The sequence below is a fragment of the Lytechinus pictus genome, chromosome 4, assembly GCF_037042905.1.
Source record: "Lytechinus pictus isolate F3 Inbred chromosome 4, Lp3.0, whole genome shotgun sequence".
Classification (NCBI taxonomy): domain Eukaryota; kingdom Metazoa; phylum Echinodermata; class Echinoidea; order Temnopleuroida; family Toxopneustidae; genus Lytechinus; species Lytechinus pictus.
Window position 1 is genome coordinate 22979370 of NC_087248.1, and position 13654 is coordinate 22993023.

Sequence of the window (13654 nt, forward strand, 5' to 3'; positions counted from 1 at the left end):
TTCATTTGCTTGAATCTGGATTTGCCACATTCTGGTGGAAATCTATTTCCTTATCAATAATTACTCCGAAGGTCTTTGGCCTGTCCGACTCCATTCATTGTGTGGTTCTTCTTGAAGTTCTTTCCCATATATATGAACCACCTTACATTTAAATTTCCAACATTTCCATCTTTTGGACCACTTAGTTGATTTGGATAGAAATACTGGTATCAAAGATTTGTGTATCATCTGCAAATATGTATACCTGATACTCAAACAGGTATTCAGGGGCCGCGGAACGGTTCAATAAAGTGGAAGAGGGGGGGGGGGCGGCTGACCATGCAAAAAATCACAATCATATCATGGTAATTTTTACGTTTTTTGTACACGGTTTTGGGAAAAAGTGAGAGAAGGGGGGGGGGGGCTTCAGCCCCCCCCCCTTTTCCCCTCCTCTTGATCTGCGGGCCTTGGTATTTGTGGTATGATTACAGAAATTGGAAAAACGAACTCTTTTGTTACTATCTACATAATTCCCGGCCGAATTTCGACAGGCATGCATGTTCAAATGTTAATTTATTGGTAACCGAAACATGGTTCTCTGATACACTCTTCACACATGCCCCCATCACCCCTTTTATCATATAGCCCCAGCATCCAGTACGTAGCCTTTTGGACATGATATGTTTTTATTTTGGATTTTTATGAAAGGATAGGTCTATATAGTTAATAGGTCCATGTTATTAGAATCTTTTCTCAGCTCAGAGAGCCTATTATAATCAAAATACATCTCTATCAGACCCTGTCTTTTCTCAAAAATTTTGTTTTGAATAAAAATGGTGCCACTACGTCTACAGGCCTCCCAATTTTTTTTAAATTTCCGTTCCCCATGCATTTATTTGAAAATTAAAGATGATCTAGCCATAATTGTAACAATTAGGCCAGTTATATTCATTTAGAGCAGCATCTTTACCCCAGCTCTAACAAAAAACATATTATAACTCCTGTGGGAAGTCTAAAACGATACAGTAACAAAAGGCGTGCCATATCTATTCACAGCCCGGTGCAATGTAAACAAACGCGAACAAAGTGAGCCACGAATTTGCGCCTTTTAAATGGCAATTATATTTGCGGCCTGAAGTACACAGTCAACTCCAACATGGCGGCCAGTGGCATGGCAAGGATGAGGTATTTTGAGAACAAAATGCCGGACTGTGGCTACGATCAGGAGGTCCAAATTCCAGTCGACCAGATCCGTGCTCGAATCGTAGCGGTAATCGAAGCTCTTCGGCAGAACGTGGTGCCGAACCAACAGGCCTGCGAGGGTGGCGTGTATGTTGGGATCGCTGGAATCGCCTATGCGCTGCTGTACGTGGCTCAATCAAAACAGATCCCAGAGAAAGAGAGTGAATATTTAGAACTCGCTGAGCAGTATATAGCTCAAGCATTGGACTATGAAGAGAAAAAACGATCGCCAGAAACTCGATCAGCATTTCTTCTCGGATCAGCAGGAGTTTATGCAGTGGCATCTCTCTTGTACAGAGCGCTGGGAAAAGAAGAAAAGGTGCAAGAATATATCGGGAAGTAAGTATGAATGATTGAGAGGGGGGGGGGGGGCTTAATTTCACCTAAAGCTACACACTTTGGTTTACAAGCTATAACAATTCTCACAATTTTTATATGTGAACAGATTAACTTACAAGGAGTAAGCAGGGGGGGGGGGCAGCCCCCCACTTTTTTCCAAAACCATTTACAAAAACGTAAAAATGACCATATGATTGTGATTTTTTGCATTGGTCAGCCCCCCCACTTTGAAAACCGTTCCGCAGCCCCTGGTAAGGGTCATTAACCAAGCAAAAAAAACTGAAAAAATCACAAAACTAGTAGTAGATCTACATATAAAAAATCCTGAGCTGTGACCTGTGTTTTCCTAACACCTCTTGATATGCTGCCAGAATTGGAAGGGTCCTAGAAAAGAAATGGTATTTCTTCTTTTCTTGTTTCTTGACTTCTTAAATGTTAACCCAGAAGGTAACCATAGCCTTATAATTATATTATAGGCTGCCAAAGGTAACAAATACTAACATAGGCACCTTCGAGGTTGGGGTACCAAAAACGCCCATAATTAAAGAAAAAAAAAGAAATCATGCACCCACCTCAATTCTAATGGCTGAAGGTCTAAGTACCGACAGCAGAATCCTGACATCGAGGAGTAGCCAGACCCTCAAAAAGGGGGAAAAGGGCCACGTTCGTTCACTCACTTTCAAAATTGAAAACAAAAATTGGCCGATCATGTATGGGATGGCGCATATGTATGCAAAGAAAACAAATTTTCAAGCAATTTAAATAGGCCTACATGTAGACTCAGTCAAATTCGCGCATGCGCCCTCGGTATATCGATTGGCCAGTTCCGTATTATATAGCCTACAGTACATGTACATGTATTTGGCACTTTATTGATACACGTACTGCCTTGACCGAACTGTGCAAAGTCTGTGTTTAGAGATAGGCCAGGCCGTAAACACTACTTCTTGGGGGTGCATAAATTGCCCTAATTAGGTTTATTATGACATGACTTACAATACCATTACCAGTCACAATTCTTTGACTCGCTATTACCTGTTAAAACCAGAGAACAATGGATTCGGTCCACTGAATCTGTTGTTCTCTGGGGTTTTTTAACAGATAATAGTGATTCAAAGGATTGTGACTGGTAGTGTAACAAAATAAATCGCTGTAACTTGTTTATAAAATTGGCTGATGTCCCATAAGGATAACGGAGCAGCTTCTCTTTATGTTAACATATATTTGTAAAGATTATCTCTGACCAAAAAGTGACAATAATTTTCTCTGACTCTGTGCTCCTTCCCTCGATCTACATGTACTCTCGAGGTCACGTTCTGGTGTCTGAGCGATGCGTTGATTAGGCCTACTGGCTGCGCCCATTTTGTGTGTACATGTTTATTGCATAGAGATGCAGGGTTGGGCTCAATTAATTTCTTCAATTACAATTCCGTAATCGAAGAAATGTTCAATTACAATTACAATTCCGTAATCGAAGAAATGTTCAATTACAATTACTTTTCAATTGAATTACATTTTTTTGCAATTACAATTACCAATTACTTTTGTCAATTAGAATTACAATTTCGATTACTGTCTATAAAGTCATAATTGATATCAATTTAAGTTTTGTATGTAGTGTCACCCATTTCAACATATATTTCTAAGTTTGAGAAAAACTGACAAAATGAAGGTTTATTACATGTAGTTTAGACTTTAGAGAGCATTGATCCTGCCTATCTCTCCCTTTAATGCTATAAAAGTCAATTGACATTCTCAATTATATGAAGATCTGCATGCTTTAGTTTCTTCATTTGTAGAAATCATGATACTGTACAAGCTGTTATTTTCGTGTACAGAAAAATCGGGGGTCCCCGCGGTTGTTAAATTGGAAAATGTACGAAATACTTCCACAGCATTTCAAAGAAGCAAAACTACTGCAAATTATGTGCAATACTATGCTCCTCATAGTTCCTCTGCTGATGTGTCTTTTGTACATAAATATGTCCCTGTAAAACCATTTACAAAATGTGGAAAAAGTAGCTTAAATTTCACTTTTTTGTACTTTTAGATCTGAAAATTCATCATGTCACAGTTTGATCTGTAAGAGTAATCTTATGAAGTGGTGTTTTGTTAGATTCACTTTTTAAAAAGATGGTTTCAGTGCAAAAATGTTCAATTTTGTGAACACAATCTTACACCTCCAAAAGCTCCGGTCATGTGACTTATGAATATTAATGAGTATGCAAATAGCTGCTAATACGTGTGTATATAGTGAATCAGATGACAATGAAATCAAATTATTTTATGGAAAATACATATTATTACAGTGAGTGAATAAATATCGATAGAATTATGTGAGAAAATAGTTTAGGCTCTGATTTTGTTTGAGAAATAAAAAAAATCAAATTCTAGCTAACTTTTTGAATCACTAACTGTACTTTCTAAAACTTATTTTTTGTACATATAGAGGTGCATATCTCTTCTTTTATTATAGAGGATGTCTTCAAGAGCTTTAATAGCTGTGCTGTTGGGGATATTGGCACCAGTTGACTAATAAAAGTGTCAATATTTTCGTGTGTTGTTAAATTCGCGGCCGATGGGCAATCTGCGAAAATAACAGCTCATACAGTATACAACATGTAAACTTGAATTGTAAGACGTGACCTCGTTCATCAATGGCAGATCCAGCTTTCAACTATAGGGAAGGGGGGGGGGGGCAGGAAAAAACATTTTCATCCACTAAAAGCCCACTTTTGAGACAAAGATGATTTAACATGAAAATTGACAGAGCTAAACATTAATAAATCAAGATGAATTTGAAACGTATGAAAAGCTTACACATTACATCCTTGTCTGGGAATGAGGATTTCCAAATCTAACGCAAAGCGTGCTGCTGCCAAATTGAACATTGGTATACTAAAAGACAATCGAGCACAGTGCGACCGATCAATGGATATTGAGCCCGGGGGGGGGGGGGGGGGGCCACTTCCATTGACGAGTGGATACCATGCGCGACCACGGGGTCTTGAAAAACACCCTAAACACGTATTTTCCATATTCTGAAAATGCACGCCTTAACAAGTATTGGCGTGTGAACTGTGAAACCCTACCCTTAACAAGTACTGGAAACAAATTCTATTGGCAAGTATTCCCAGAATTGAGCCCCTAAACAAGTACAGCAATGTATTTTCCATATTCTGAAAATGCACCCTTTAAGTATTGAAAACAAAACCAAAAAAATTGGCAAGTATTCCCAGAAATGAACCCCTAAACGAGTACAGTGATGTATTTTCCATATTCTGAAAATGCACCCTTTAACAAGTATTGAAAACAAAACGATACTCTTGGCAAGTATTCCCAGAAATGAACCCCTAAACGAGTCGGGAAACAAGTACAGCGATATTTCATTGTTATGTCACGGGTCCGTTGGTCGTCGGTTGTACCTTTGACACCATTATTTTGGTTTAGTACGACCACACCTCGCGCAAATCGGACTCTAAACACGTAATGTTGGGCAAAAAGGACATCCTTTATAAAACATTTTGATTTTGTTTTATCATCCCCGCATATTTGACCCTAAACACGTATATTTTTCCGAGCGAAATGGATACCCTTTTTTCAATATTTTTGTGTTTTTGACACCCTTATCACGTTACGTACGTAACGTGCCCTATCTTGAAAAAGACATCCTTTTTACGTGTTTTTTTGGCCGCGCATGGTATCCACTCGTCAATGTAAGTGGCCCCCCCCGGGATATTGAGCAATGTGCATGATATGTACAAAAAAGTTAATTGGATTGTAAGTAATAGATTGAGACAATTCACTCCTTTCCTTTTCTTTCTTTTCTCAATTTTATCTTGGTGTTTTGATTTTTTTTTGGGGGGGGGGCAGGCATGGCCCCAATGCTCCCTCTTTAATACATGATATCAAATCAGTGGAAAAAGAAAGAGAGAGAGAATGAAAGAGATACACACACAATAGTGAAAGAGAGATGGGGTGCAACAGATGGCTAATTGGGCAGAATATATTATGTAAAAATCAGTTAATAATTATAGGTTGATAGAGAATAGGCCTACATCTCTTCTTATTTTGTATATTTTGTTTTGAGTGTATTGTCTCAGATTGACAAGACAAAACAATGTTTGCTTGTTTTTGTGAAAATGGTTTGACAGTGAACTTTATTTACTATGGTTTCAAGGAAGAACAGTGAAATATTTGAAGAAAGAGAGACTTTATGATGTATACATGCTTGCAAACAGTTTTCTTTGTAATTTCATGATCACATGCATAACCATAGGTGTTGATCCTGGGGGAATAATCCCCTTTTCCGGGGGGGGGGGGGCTGTATTATCATACATTATCATACAACCAATAATCTATGGTAGAACATTATAATAATTATGATAGGCCTATGTATGATGATAAAGAGAGTCGAAGATGACATGATAATGGTATTGATGATTATTGTACATGTATATACATATATGCATGGCCATCGGTTTTATTATTCTCGGATTTCTCGCAATTTTCTTTTTATTGTTATTGAATATAACCATTCCTTTCAGAAACTGTTAGAAACAGATGGATGGAGACTGAAAAAATCCCATGATGATGACATGATCATAAAATGTTCAAAGAGAAGTGAGAACTGAAATTTTAATAAAAGAGGGTACACGTATAAAAGGGAAAGGACCATGAAAAGTGACAAAATTCCTTAAAATAGCAAATTTTCAGGCACTAATAAAATTTTTAGCTCTTGTATTATGGATTTCATCCTTGGGAAAATTTGTAAAAATTAAAGCTGACATGGACTTAAAACTACAGTCTTAAGGACTACACCCCCCCCCCCGAAAAAGTTTCCTGATCAAGAAAAGGAAAGAAATATATAGAAAACAAAAGGGGAAAGGGTGAAACATTTTGTTTTCAAAATCTATCACAAAATTGGACTTTTGCATTAAAAAGGTCAAAATTGGCTCACTCGTTTTACTCGCAGCATTTTGAAAATAAATTTCTGTGAATTCAAAATGAATATCACTCTGGGTTCATTCAATCATTCGCCTTTTATCCATATTTTGTATTTGCCTTCTGTTTATTATTACCCTATTTTAATTGTATATCGTAAAATTGAAATGCCTTGGCTTTGAGGTTTTCAAGCCTTGACCTTAGGTTTCCAAGCCTTGGCCTTGGGTACAGAAGCCTTGGCCTCGACCTTGAGGGTTTGGGCTTAACTACAACACTGGTACATTGAAAGTCGTGTGTATCATTAAAGTTGAGCTAAATGTCATATTGATATTGTTTTGCAGATATGCAGGTCTAGCAGGGATATGTTGTCAGCCCGGAGATTATCTTGGCTGTGGATCAGATGAAGTACTGGTAGGAAGAGCGGGGTATTTATGTGGAGCGGAAATGCTCACCAAGAAACTCGGTCAACAGGTCAGTATACTGAATTCATTTTAAAGGACAAATCCAGTCCACCCTCATCTACAGGTTCAGTAAAAGGGGATTTCTTTGCTGAATCATAAGTAGCAACAGACGGGCAATTCCTTAAAATAATCAACCTTTTTGTACATCCGACCCCCATTTTTCTCAAGTTTTACTTCACTACATAAACTGACCAAGTCATGATCATTTGAGAGCATTACAGACTGTCAAAAGAACCTGAAATCAGAGACAGGAAATTTCATGAAGGTTCCACAAACATGGGGTCGGACGTACATATTCTATGGAATTGCCCAGACTTCATAAAACTCTCGAGCCTGTGTTCAATGGGGGTGGTTTAGTGGTGTTATGACTCTCATCTTTCAGTCTGAGGGACGTGGGTTTGATTCCAAGCCATGGCGTGTTTTCCTTCAACAAGAAATTCATCCACACTATGCTACACTCGATCCAGGTATAAAGGTGATTGGGTACCTGGTAGGAATTTATTCCTTGAAATGCAGAGCGCTTAACATCTGCTGTGCTAAATCCAGGATAATTATGCTGCATTTCTTTAGAGCACTTAAAAACTTTTGTTAAAGCAAGTGTTAAGTGCTATACAGGGGCCGCGGAACGGTTTTCCAAGTGGGGGGGCTGAGCCAAAAGTGGGGGGGCTGAAAATCATGCAGAAAATCACAATCGTATGGTCATTTTTGCATTTTTGTACACGGTTTTGGAAAAAAGTGGGGGGGGGCTGAAGCCCCCCCAGCCCCCCCCCCCCCCCCCCCCCCGGTTCCGCGGCCCCTGCTATATAAGCAAGTATTATTATATTCAGAGCCTGGGATGTGATTTAAAGCACTCGCAGTATGCAACCACCTTGTGTTGTAACACAACATAACATCCAAAAATCTTTCAAATACATCGTAACCCGTAACCCCCCCCAAAAAAAAACCAACCCACCATCTAATCAAATGAATGATACATACATGTCTTTTCAGGTGAGGTGAATGGGCACCAGGGCCCTGTCTTACAAAGAGTTCCGATCAATCTTAACTATGGGCGGCCAGCAGCGTCATCTATTATGCATGTTTGTTCAAAATATTTTCTAGCTATGATGTATATTTATGCATTCATTGTTTTCTTGAAAATTCACTGCACTTCTCTTTGCAAACAGAGGACATTGCGCAAGTTTTTCGTAGAAAAAAATTATGACACTGATGGATTTCCATAATTACGATTGATCGGATCAATCGTAACTCTTTGTAAGACGGGCCCTGGTAGGAGGTCACTTTCAAAATCTGTCAGTGTCAAGTCACATTGGATCAGTTGTGATGAATCTTATTTTTTTTTTTTTCTTTTGAGTTTTTAAGTGAGATGGACTGCTTATGATCAATCTCATTTTCTTATATCGTTAGGTTAGCATAACGGTGACTTTGGCGTGAAGTGAACTCTTACTGCTTGTGATTAATCTTATTTTATTGTGTTACCAGTACTTTTGGGGTTTTAATGAAATGGACTGTCTGTGATTAGTCTTGTTTTCTTGTTTAGGTTTTGAGTGATGAGGTGGCTTTCACTTGTCTGTTGAGAGATAAAGAACTGCTTGTAATTAATCTTACTTTCTTGTGTCCTTAGGTTCTGAGTGATGAAGTGACTTTCATGATCTGTCGAGCCATAGTAGATTCTGGGCGGAGCTATTCACAAAGGCATAAATCACAATCACCGCTAATGTATGCATATTACCAGACAGAATATTTAGGTAGGTTTGTAAAATGGTGGTATAGTACAATTGTGCATGCTAGAAGAAGAAGAGGAGGAGAAGGAGGAGGAGGAGGAGGAGGAGGAGGAGGAGGAGGAGGAGGAGGAGGAGGAGGAGGAGGAGGAGGAGGAGGAGGAGGAGGAGGAGGAGGAGGAGGAGGAGGAGGAGGAGGAGGAGGAGGAGGAGGAGGAGGAGGAGGAGGAGAAGGAGAAGGAGGAGAAGAAGAAGAAGAAGAAGAAGAAGAAGAAGAAGAAGGAGAAGAAGAAAAAGAAGAAGGAGAAGGAAGAAGATGAAGGAGGAGGAGGAAGGGGGAAGAAGAAGTTGAAGAGAAAGAAGGAGATAAAGAAGAAGGAGGAGGAGAGGGAAGAGGAGAAGAAGAGGTGGGGGAGGGAGGAGAAGAAGAGAAAAATAGAAAGAAGGAGAAGAAGAAGAAGAAAAGAAAGAAGGAGGAAGAGGAGAAGGGGGAGGGGAAGAAGGAGGAGGAAAAAAAGGAGGAGGTCATATTTTACCCAGGGTAGCCTCTTCACTTCTGTACATTTTATACAGGTATCTGAAAAAATCTCCAAATCCTCCCTGTATGAGAGTGAAAAACTGTGCCAATCATTAGAAAAATTGTTTAGATACAAAGTAGTACCCCTTTTCCCAGTACAGCACAATTACACTGCACATATTCATGTAGTTGTTATCTTTAAAATGCCCTTCAAGTTCAAGTTCAATTTATTCAAAAAACCAGACACATTATGAGTACAAATCAATGATCAGATGGTACAAAAGAATACATGTTACAATATAAACGGTTTTCTAGGACCCCTTGGCTATGCCTTGGGCATTTTAGAATTGTTCTTAATGAATAATTCTTACTCTTGCGCTCATTGATGTGTATTATTTGTGTACTGATCCATGATGACACGTTGATTTGAATTAGGTGCTGCACACGGCCTTTCTGGAATCGTCCAGATGCTGCTCAACTATCCAACCTTTGTCAAGTCCGACCCGTCTATCGAGGCCGACGTCAAGAACACAGTGGATTATCTAATCTCGTGTAGATCACCGGATTACAACATCCCGCCTACTGTAGCCGAGTGTATCCAGCAACGTCCTCCCGAGCATCAACTCGTCCATTGGTGTCATGGTGCACCAGGTAAATATCTGTTGTTATTTACTACCTGTATCAGACATCTTAGAGCGTTGTGGCCCAGTGGATTAGTCTCCGGACTTTGAAACAGAGGGTCGTTGGTTCAAATCCCAGCCATGGCGTAGTTTCCTTCAGCAAGAAATTATATCCACATTGTGCTGCACTCAACCCAGGTGAGGTTAGTGGGTACCTAGCAGGAATTATTCCTTGAAATGCCGAGCGCGTGAAAGCTGCTTGAGCTACAGCGGGGGTAATAATATCCAAGTCCTTTGGAAGCGCATAGATACGTTATTCATAATGTGTTCTGCGCTGTACAAGAACTGACTCTTATTATTATTATCTTAGGTGGTCAATTTATTATAACCTAGAGTTATTGCCCGAGATGTCATAAATATTTGTAATGAGTAAGGTATATTACGAGGCATTGTCGTAATAGTAGTTAGAAAAGAGATACTGTTTCTTTCTTATTCCCTCTTCTATTTTTCTCCGCCCCCTTTTTTATGGGAGGGGTGAAAATTTATTTTTCCTCTCCACCATTTTTTTTATGGGGACGGGGGGGGGGGGGGGGGGGGGGGCTACTCCCCCAGCCTCCCAGCTTCCGGTGCCCATGGTATAAGATAGCAATATTGTTGTTTGTTTCAGGTGTTATCTACCTGTTTGCCAAGGCTTTCCTGCTCTGGAAGGACCCCATGCACCTCATCGCGAGCAGAAAATGTGCCGACCTGTCGTAATAGTAGTTAGAAAAGAGATACTGTTTCTTTCTTATTCCCTCTTCTATTTTTCTCCGCCCCCTTTTTTATGGGAGGGGTGAAAATTTATTTTTCCTCTCCACCATTTTTTTTATGGGGACGGGGGGGGGGGGGGTTGGGGGGCTATTCCCCCAGCCTCCCAGCTTCCGGTGCCCATGGTATAAGATAGCAATATTGTTGTTTGTTTCAGGTGTTATCTACCTGTTTGCCAAGGCTTTCCTGCTCTGGAAGGACCCCATGCACCTCATCGCGAGCAGAAAATGTGCCGACCTGACGTGGCAGAAAGGGCTCCTCAGGAAAGGCCCCGGTATCTGCCACGGCATCACCGGCAACGGCTACGTCTTCCTACTCACCTACCGCCTGACCGGGGATTGCAAGTTCATCCACAGAGCCCTGCAGTTCTCCGAGTTCATGCAGACGGAGGAGTTTGTGAAGGGGGCGAGGTGTCCGGACGCTCCGTTAAGTTTGTTCGAGGGCTGGGCTGGTGCAGTTTGCTTTCTCACTGATCTTCTTCAGCCGCATAATGCAGAGTTTCCCTTCTTTGATGTGTTCTAATGATCTCTAATAACCATGAAAAGTGTCAGTATACGGAGGTCCTTAACCTGTTGGAGAGTGGGTGTATATGAAATATGTGTATTATTGCATTATTATCTGGTCTCCAGGTCTCCAATGGGTTAATAATCTTGAATGACAAGTCAGCCAAAACAACTTGATTTTAATGAATCATGTCAAATCAAACAAGCATAGCATTATTCATAAAGAGAATTTCATTAAAATCAGATGTAGTTTGTAACAGTAATCAGGTATTACTGAACATCCTGCATGAGTTTCAGGTCACATGACCAAGGTCAAAGGTCATTTTGGGTCAATGAACTTAGACCATTTCGGGGGAATAAACATTGATATCTTAACATACGGTTAATTTTTTTGGGGAATGTCATCATAAGTATTTGGACCTAGTTCATGAAACTTAGACATAAGGGTATTGAAGTATCAGTGAAATTCCTGCATGAGTTTCTGGTCACATGATCAAGGTCAAAGGTCATTTAAGGTTAATGAACTTTGGCCAGATTGGGGGTATTCATTGAATTGCCATCATAACTTTAAAAGCTTATGGATATAGTTCTTGAAATGTTGACATAGGGGTAATGAAGTATCACTGATCATCTTGCACAAGTCTTAGGTCACATGATTAAGGTCAAATGTCATTTAGGGTCGATGAACAGAGTATTTTATTATATGAATGGTGTTTTTTGTGAATTATTATTCTATAGTCGCTTCCAAAGTCAGCACTGCTGCTATATTGAATCGCGCAATGCAGGCGAGACTGCTAGAGGCGCTCCACTTGTTTTAATAGGGGGTGCTGGCTTGGAAGAAAAATTTGACATGCCAAAAAAAAAAAAGGTTTTCACAACAAAATGAAGGTGATTTTGGTTATATTTCTCCTTTTTAGCATACCACCCTGAATTCCAGGGGGTGCTACCTATGGTGTATGGCCTATGTGTAACATCCGCAGTACCCCCAAACAAATCTTTGGGGAGGGGAGGGGGGAGGGGCTGAATCAACCAAACCACCCCTGCTTCCCAGGGGGGGGGGGGGCTGTCACAAATGGACAACTTAGTCAGAGTGTGCCGATGTACATATGTACTGTATGAGTTGCCAGCCGTTTTTGTCTTCTTATCCCATTTCTTTAATATCAAGCACAAATTATCAAACATAATATATATCAAGAATTCAAATTATTTATGTTGTTAACAAAAGGCAATTCTTTAAAGGACAAGTCCACCCTAACGAAAAGTTGATTTGAATAAAAAGAAAAATCCTATGAAAGCCCCTCTAGTGTTATGCTTAAAACAAGTCTGAAATATTCTAATTTTCTCATCATTGTCATGTGAAACACAGTTTAATTCTTCCCTGACCATGTGGTATTGCCATTCAATGTTTAAACATTTTATGGTGAAGTCAAGTCGGTCCTTATTGTAAAATCTGGAAAAATTTGAAATATTGTATAATTCAAACAATAAAAACAAAAGAAATAGTGAGTGATGGACATCATGGACTCTCTCATTTACAGGTCACTGAGTTGTGCATTTAACTGTTTTGTGCAATTAACTGTTTTGTGCAAAAGTAAGATAATTTTTAACATGTCATAACTTTCTTGTTTTACATCCGATTTTGATGAAAATGTCCGCATTATGCTTGTTTGATTTCTCTCTATTGATTCAAATGAACATTTTTATGGAATGGATAATATGTTGGTATATGCTGGCAAAAATGTTCAGGTGTGAAAGCCCCTATAGTGTTATGCTTGTCTGAATTTTTTATTTTCCATTCAAGTCAACTGGTTCATCTCGATGTACAGTTTTGGCTTGTCATTTATGAGCTAGTATGGGGACTATCATCTTGTTATACAAGTTCTCCGTATACTGATTTTCTTTATAAATGTACGTGACAAGTAGGGGCGACAATTTCTCAAGAAAAGTAAAATAGAAAATTGACGGAAATGGAACAAATTGCCATTTTAACCAAGTCTTTTGAAAAAAAATACCATTTTATAAATAGAAATAAACCCAAATCAACCATCCTGTTATATTTTCAAGCTGTTGAAAAAAAAAGAACCTATGGTTGACCCAATTATTTCAGTCTTCATTCTAGCTAACGTATGTGTAAATCACATGTCAATTCAATTTTTCCACTAGCATTTGCAGAAAGAATTTGGTAAAACACAAATTTTAGGTTTTTCTTGTGAAAATAGATTTTAAACTAATGCTTTTCTGGAATGTTTGAAAAGATGACATTCTTTTGATTGGATAATTGTCACCCCTATAAATGTAGATATAATTGTTGGTTTTTCTTATTTAACTAGCTAGCAAGTTGATGATCATCAGTACAAATTCACAACTCTGAAAGATGTCCTTGGAGATTACTGAAAGTCAGGATTCTTGATTGATTTTTCTCTCCATAATTAAAATTATTTTTCAAGCTGTTTGTAAGCTTGTATTTATGATAATGACAATAATAATATGCAACATTTATATAGTGATTACTACAAATGTT

General features: G+C 39.1%; 1 protein-coding gene across 3 annotated transcripts; it reads left to right on the plus strand.

Moving 5' to 3' along the window:
* Positions 1-1006: 1006 nt before the first annotated feature.
* On the plus strand, positions 1007-12343 carry LOC129258802 (lanC-like protein 3). 3 transcript variants are annotated; one of them, XR_010293415.1, is made up of 6 exons: positions 1007-1560; positions 6846-6975; positions 8590-8713; positions 9639-9854; positions 10788-11648; positions 12151-12343. XR_010293415.1 is itself a non-coding variant. In XM_054897038.2 (5 exons), exons 1-5 carry the CDS (start codon positions 1136-1138, stop codon positions 11150-11152), a joined length of 1260 nt encoding a protein of 419 aa, XP_054753013.1. In that variant the 5' UTR covers positions 1007-1135; the 3' UTR covers positions 11153-12343. The 3 variants fall into 3 exon arrangements, 1 of the variants encoding a protein (XP_054753013.1); XR_010293414.1 differs by having other exon boundaries at positions 1015-1560; positions 10788-11811; XM_054897038.2 differs by having other exon boundaries at positions 10788-12343.
* Positions 12344-13654: the final 1311 nt, after the last annotated feature.

What these genes read in the sequence shown, in the direction of transcription:
- LOC129258802 (XM_054897038.2), top strand. Translation starts at nt 1,136, where the DNA reads ATGGCGGCCAGTGGCATGGCAAGGATGAGGTATTTTGAGAACAAAATG. An exon ending in TTACCAGACAGAATATTTAG is followed by an intron (nt 8,714 to 9,638) that starts GTAGGTTTGTAA and finishes GATTTGAATTAG; the next exon opens with GTGCTGCACACGGCCTTTCT. An exon ending in TTGGTGTCATGGTGCACCAG is followed by an intron (nt 9,855 to 10,787) that starts GTAAATATCTGT and finishes TGTTTGTTTCAG; the next exon opens with GTGTTATCTACCTGTTTGCC.